Consider the following 7,289-nt stretch of genomic DNA (forward strand, 5'->3'; position numbering starts at 1 on the left):
ACTCATAGGTATCAGCAGGGTCAGGCTGGGGCGTCGATGTTGTGTTTCCAGTGTGGCCAACATCTGGAGCAACACTGGAACTTACCCAAGGCAGATCAATCTGTCTATTGCCTTTAAAATACACAGGAGAAATCTTCAAGAAATCTTTAACCGGGCAGAGATCTTCATCAATATCCCGAATGAACCCTTGAGACTCCAGGATTCCATAGATCAGTGAGGGATATGACAGCTTTGTCTTCTTGAAATCCCCTTCAGCATACAGTAATGCTGTCCTGAACACCAACTTACCAAAATTGAAGGGCCTTCCAGTGCCAATATTAAATAGTACCATGGCTTGAGATCTGGTCACTGTGGTGGAATTAGTTGAAGGGGTCCAATTCCAAATGGCGGTCTTATGTAGGACAGAGTAGAAAGAAGTGAGATTAGCAGCACTCAGCTTCTTGGGGTAGTCAGGGAAAACGGCGATCACACCTCCTGTGAGTACAGAGGTGACATAATGTATGTCAAGCTCCTCGTCAGCTTCCTCAACATAGGAAGTGTCATAGAAGGCATTGATCACTGACGGAGAGAAATTGTAAATGCTATCCCGCACAAACACTCTTCGAAACTTCACTGAGTCCTCAACTCCAACACTCTTCAGGAGATTACAATAAAATTCCAGCACCACACGGCGGCAGTATGGTACAGCAGTGGTAACCGTGGATAGCAACCTTCTGTTCTTGAGGAACTCAATCAGGTTGTATCGCCCATAAGCATTCACATCAATATTTTTCTCTTCTATCAGTTCTCTCTGAATAAATAGTGGCCACAACACCAAGGCATCCTCGGAATAAAATTTGGGGGAAAAAGACTTACTTAAGTCATAGTAAGTAGAGTCAGTGTGGTCCTCGGTGTTGTCAACATCGTCCTCAACACCGGCAGCATCAGGGGCAGCTTCTTCTTCGAAAGGTTCGTTCCCCTCAGAACTAATATCTTCAGAACCCTCATCATTCTGTTCTTCAGATTCAAAATCAGATACAGATGTTGAAGAGGAATCTTCAGGAGCTCCAGGTTGATTTTGTTCAAATTCCTTCAGCATTTCTGAGTCAGGCTCATCCTCCTTGGAAATTCGTTTCTGGGCAGCCTTTTCTTCCTTAAGGTGTGCAAGAAATTCCGCCAAAGATTGTTCATCTTCATCAGCCTTCTCGGAAGTTCCTCCACCAGCAGGACTTCGGGGATTTTGAGTGGGGGTTTGTTTTCCAGTATCAGAGGTGGAACTTGATACCTTTGCTGCAGCAGTTGGTCTGGGACGAGCCACCAACTCAAAATCAGCATCATCGGAGTCGTCCCCCGATGAGAAATCGGTGTCCAGAAGATTAGAAGTTGTAGATGCCCGTGGTTTCTTGGTTGGAACAAAGTCAGGGTCGAACCCTGCTTGTCTCTTTGACTTTCTGCGCATGGGGGTAGGGGGAAATGCTCTGTTGAGGGCTTCGAAATCTGGCGGATTCTCAACACAAATCTCATTCCCAGGTTCCCCAGGGATGATAGTTTCCAGTGGCATTGGTTCGTCTGATAGAGCCACAATTTCCTTTCCCTCGACATGAACTTCGGTGGAGGGTGTTGTGTTCGGCGACTCACCACCCATACTAGCAGCCATTTCACTCCTTATATCTTGAGGATCAAAACCAGCCATCAGCAAAATCACGAAACAAAGTGGTAGAAAGATTTCGAACTGCACATAAATTTTCACAAATGATTTGCACGAAAAACAAATGATCAGCAAGGGTATGCGAAATATTGAGAATGTGAGGGAAAGAGTACACAGTAAAGCTAGTCTCTATACCCCCGTAAGAATTTAAGCATTACCCTCCAACGGTAATATTTTGTTAATCCGCGACTACAGCCCTTTCCGAATCAGGTTTTCGCTCACCCAACGGTAACTTTTTCTGAACCGGTGTAATCATTATTTCAAGAAACCAGTCAGAACAAAACGCCACATCAAATTAACCCCACAATCAGTTAGAAATCAAGAATATTCAAGATTAAGTTGGTTAGATTATTTTTCGAATTTCATGAATTAAAAACTGGCACCCCACTGGATATGATGAATTCACAAAACTAGCCGCTGCGACATACTCAGATTCAGCAGTGGACAAGGATACACAATTTTGCTTTTTACTATACCATGACGCCAAATTGTTACCAAGATAAAAACATCCACCAGTTGTACTTTTCCTATCATCTAGGTTTCCTGCCCAATCAGCATCACTAAAACCTACTAAATTGGTGTTTGTTTCTTTGGTGTACCACAAGCCTACGTCAACTGTTCCAGATATATATCGCAAAATTCTTTTAACAGCTTTTAAATGAGTGACTTTAGGATCAGCCTGGTACCTGGCACACAAACATACACTAAACATAATGTCAGGACGACTTGCACTCAAGTAAAGGAGACTGCCTATGATGCTACGATACTGGTTGTTGTCAACACCGGTGGCAACATCGTCTTTGGACAGTTTTTCAGTTGACCCCATTGGAGTTTTCAAGTGTTTAGTGTTCTCGGCAGAAAATTTCTTTACCAAATTCTTAGCATACTTGGATTGACATAGAAAGTTACCATCATGCATTTGTTTGATTTGCAATCCAAGAAAGAAACTTAATTCTCTTACCGTGCTCATCTCAAATGTGGTAGACATGCATTTAACAAAATCATCAACATGCTTTTGAGAAGAAGCACCAAAAATGATGTCATCCACATAAATTTGACACACAAGAATATCATGCTTTGACTTTTGAATAAAAAGGGTTTTATCAACCTCACCTCGTTTGAAGCCTAAGTCAAGAAGATATTCAGTAAGCCTACCATACCATGCCCGTGGAACTTGTTTCAATCCATACACAGCCTTCTTCAACTTGTAGACATGGTCAGGGTGTTGTAGATCTGTGAATCCTTTAGGTTGGCTTACATAAGCTTCCTCATTCAAAATGCCATTCAAAAATGCACATTTCACATCCATTTGGTATAGCTTTATATCCATGTGACAAGCAATGGCTAGTAAAAGTCACACTGATTCAATTCGAGCAACAGGGGCAAATGTTTCATCAAAATCAATCCCTTCAACTTGATTATACCCCTGAGCTACTAACCTAGCTTTATTTCTCACAACAATTCCAGATTCATCGGTTTTGTTTTTAAAAATCCATTTGGTTCCAATAACATTCACATTATCGGGTCTAGGGACTAAATCCCACACATCATTTCTAACAAATTGTTCAAGTTCCTCATGCATGGCATTGACCCAAAATTCATCTTTTAAGGCCTCATTAACATTTTTGGGTTCAATTAAAGAAACAAAACAAGTATGGCTTACCTGAGAGTATACGGAAGTCATGCATACTAGTCCCATCATTTTCCGATAGTCTACCTTCTCCTTTCTTCTAGTTTGCATTCCTCCAAATGTTTCTCCAATGATCTGAGATGACGGATGATTTTTCTGAATCTTGCTGGGAATGTCAATCCCTTCATCGGTTACACCAACATCATTTTCAGTATTCTTTTCTGGTTCATCATTTGATTCTGCCAATGCAGGTGTTGTCTCAGGTGTTACAACACCGGGTCCAACATCTGTGCTAGGCAGTGTCTTACTTGTATTCAGGAGCCCATCAACATCATCCTCAATTGTTTTTCCTGTTAGATCTGCAGGATCGTCAAACACAACGTTAATCGATTCCATGGTCGTTCTTGTTCTCAGATTATACATGCGATATGCACGACTATTGGACGAATAACCAAGAAATAAACATTTGTCACTTTTAGAGTCAAATTTTGCAAGATGGTCTCGGTCATTCAAAACATAACATACACACCCAAAGACATGAAAATACTTGAGATTCGGCCTCTTTCCCATGATGATTTCATAGGATGTCATAGTAGAACCACTCCTTAAGTACACACGATTTGAAATATGACATGCTGTGTTCAAGGCCTCGGCCCAAAATCTCTTTGAAATATTCTTAGAACTTATCATGACCCTAGCCATTTCTTGCAGTGTCCTATTCTTCCTTTCGGCTATTCCATTTTGTTGAGGAGTCTTAGGGGCTGAAAATTCATGAGTTATCCTCTTCTTTTCACAGAATGATATAAAATGTGAGTTTTCAAATTCTTTACCATGATCGGTTCTTATCTTACCAACCCTCAGATTATGTAGATTATTAATCTTAGCATGTAATTTCTTGAAAACATCAAATGTATCGGATTTTTCTCTAAGAAATCTTACCCAAGTAAAGCGAGAGAAATCATCCACACAAACACATGAATACTTCTTACCTCCAAGACTTTCCACTTCCATTGGACCCATAAGATCCATGTGCAAGAGTTCAAGGCACCGTGTTGTCCCAAAGTGTTGCAACACTTGATGGGGAACACGCGTTTTCTTACCTTTTTGACATGCACCACAAACATACGGAATTCCAGAGGATAAATTAGGCATACCTCTCACAGCATCGTACTTACCAAGATTCTTTAATGTCTTGAAGTTTGCATGTCCCAATTTTTGATGCCACAAGTTTAATTCGCTCACCTTTGAATGATTGCTTACTACGTCTTCTCCAAGTTGATAGCAATTATCAGCAGACCTAGTACCAGTCAAAATGCGAGTATTAGAATTATCAAACACTTCACAATTGTCTTTATCAAACTTAACATGCAAACCGTCATCACAAAGTTGGCTTATGCTTATTAAGTTTGAGTTAAGCCCTTCGACATAAAGCACATTGTGCAGATTAGGCAGTCCATCAACATTCAAGGTTCCTTTGCCAACAATTCTTCCTTTAGCACCACCTCCATACGTCACATGACCACTCCTCAGTTCAACATAGTCAATCAAATGGTCTTTAGAACCTGTCATGTGGCGTGAACAGCCACTGTCAAAGTACCATATTCCTGCAATGTTAGTCTTTAATGAAGTATAAATAACGGAGCATTGAATCTTAGCCTTTGGTACCCAAACCCTTTTTACCGTTGGTTTTCTGTTGGCAGTGTTGCGCCGAGTGTTGTACAACACCTGTGGCAACACCTGTCCTGATTCCCATCTCTTGTAATCATCTCTCAGTTTAAAGCAGTAGGGTTTGATATGACCAGGTCTGTAACAGTAGTGACAGATGAAATGACGCTTTTTGGATTTAGACTTCTTGATAGACATTCCCCCTTTTGATGGAGCACTCTTTTCAGTTTGTGTAGCATACGAAGTTTCAACACTTCCTTTGACAAAAACAGTTTGTTTTCCCTTAGTATTGGAAGATTCTCCGGTTTCAAACAGACTATTCGGATAACCAAGTCCAGCTTTGTCATTTTGTCCAGTCATCAAAAGTGAATCAAGTTTGGATGAGCTTGAATTCATCTTGCCAAGAATCTGAGTTGCTTCTCCAAGTTCCTCTTTGATTTTGCATAATTCCAAGTCTTTCTTGCTTAGGATTACTTCAAGTCGTGAAATCTGTGACTTTAGCTCATCATTCTCTTTAGAGAGAATTGCATTTCCTTTAGTTCTTTTAATCCAGTCTTCATATAATTCTTCATACATCATCTGCACACTTTCTAGAGTGACTTCATCATCATCTACCTCTTGAGTTTCAGACTGACTTGCCTCCGCAAGGGTTGTAGATTTAAGACATACTGATTTCGAAGAGGTGTTGCGGCCAGGTATTGCAACACCGGTGGCAACACCCAAAGGATTGATTTGCATTAAGCATTTTTCCTTGATCACAGAAGATAACGATGTGAGATTTTCAGATTCACTCGATCCTTGATCATCATCAGACTCTTCATCACTCAGGGTGACAGTCATGCCTTTGTTTTTCCTAAGTCGATTGGCACACTCATTGGCATAGTGTCCATATCCCGAACACTCTCTACATTGCACCGAGTCCAGGTTTCTGACATTAGATTGGATTTGCACTTCGGTCTTTGGTCGAAACTGTCCTTTCATAGGAGTAAACTTTTGTGATTTTGCAAATGTGGAGTTATTGGGCAGCTCAGACTTTTGTCCAATTTTCTTCTTTTCTCTCATAGTCTTCAAATAATCACCAAATTTCTTAGTAAAAAGAGAGATCGATTCTTCACCTAAATCAGACTTATCCACCTCTTTAGATATTTGAAGGATTTCATCATAAGATTCAGTTGAGGCTTCAAAGGCTATTGTCTTCCCTTTATCCTTCCTTTGAAGATCAAGATTCATCTCAAAGGTTCTGAGAGAACTCATTAGTTCATCTAAGTTGATTGTTGACGTGTCTTTAGATTCTTCAATAGCACAGACTTTGACATTGAATCTCTCAGAAAGAGATCTTAGGACCTTGTTTACCAATCTTTCATTTGGTATGGGATCTCCTAGGCCATGTGATTCATTTGAGAGTTGTCTTAACCGGCAGTCATACTCAAGAATAGACTCCTTGTCCTCCATTCTCAAACTTTCGAACTTTGCTGTCACCATCCTTAGCCTAGTTTTACGCACACTTGCAGATCCTTCACAGTGCTTCTGGAGTATCTCCCAGGCATCTCTGACGCATACACAAGTGGTGATTAGATTAAACATCCTTGTGTCAACAGATGAAAATATAGCATTGAGAGCCTTGGAATTGAAGTTTGAAGTTTGCACTTCATCGACAGTCCATATACTTTCAGGTTTGAGTCGTGTGTCTCCATCAGCATCCGCGAGTTTTGGTGGACTCCAACCATCAAGTACACGTTGCCAAGCTCTTTCATCAATGGATTTAATGAAAACCCTCATCTTTACTTTCCACAATGCATAGTTTGATCCATCCAACACGGGAGGCCTGAAAACAGTATTTGTTGTTCCTTCCATAGTTCCTTTTCACTCTGAAAACAAAACAAAACAGGATCTCACTTAGTAGCGTCAAGTGGAAGCTCTGATACCAATTGAAAGTTCTGTTTCCACAGTGTATGTGTGAGTTGAGAGTTGTGTGTTTCAGAATATAGGTGTTGTGCGTAGGTGTTGTAACACTCACGACAACATGCAGCGGAAGTTATAAGTTTAACACACCTAAACGTAGTTGGAATAACGATAATTATAAGAGAGACGAGATATAAATTATGCACAAGTATAAAATACTTGTGCGATGCCTCAGGGCAAAATAATTCACTAGAAAAACTTGTAAGTTTACAAAAATCAATACTTGTGAAAGAAGTAAACAACTCCCTTGTAAAGGTGAGTAACAAATTGCATCCAAAACTTCTGACAAAGCATATAACAGGTATACAAGGGATGCATTAACCGAGAAAGAAAAGGTCTTCAAAA

General features: G+C 40.3%; 1 protein-coding gene across 1 annotated transcript; it reads right to left on the minus strand.

Moving 5' to 3' along the window:
- Positions 1–1,865: 1,865 nt before the first annotated feature.
- LOC140840871 (uncharacterized) lies at positions 1,866–6,836 on the minus strand. Its single transcript, XM_073208031.1, has 6 exons — positions 4,418–6,836; positions 3,351–3,676; positions 2,796–3,005; positions 2,455–2,699; positions 2,076–2,373; positions 1,866–1,925 (listed from the first exon to the last, which is right to left on the minus strand). Exons 1-6 carry the CDS (start codon positions 6,834–6,836, stop codon positions 1,866–1,868), a joined length of 3,558 nt encoding a protein of 1,185 aa, XP_073064132.1.
- Between the last annotated feature and the right edge of the window lie 453 nt (positions 6,837–7,289).

This window comes from Primulina eburnea, chromosome 9 (assembly GCF_022965805.1).
Source record: "Primulina eburnea isolate SZY01 chromosome 9, ASM2296580v1, whole genome shotgun sequence".
NCBI classification, from domain to species: domain Eukaryota; kingdom Viridiplantae; phylum Streptophyta; class Magnoliopsida; order Lamiales; family Gesneriaceae; genus Primulina; species Primulina eburnea.

Bases quoted from the DNA above. Each gene is read 5' to 3' on its own strand.
- LOC140840871 (XM_073208031.1), bottom strand. From the start codon at position 6,836: ATGGAAGGAACAACAAATACTGTTTTCAGGCCTCCCGTGTTGGATGGA. The intron at 3,677-4,417 runs GTAAGAAAACGC...ACGATCCTGCAG, and splicing joins TTGTGGTGCATGTCAAAAAG to ATCTAACAGGAAAAACAATT. The intron at 2,374-2,454 runs GTATCGTAGCAT...TTTGTGTGCCAG, and splicing joins ACCGGTGTTGACAACAACCA to GTACCAGGCTGATCCTAAAG.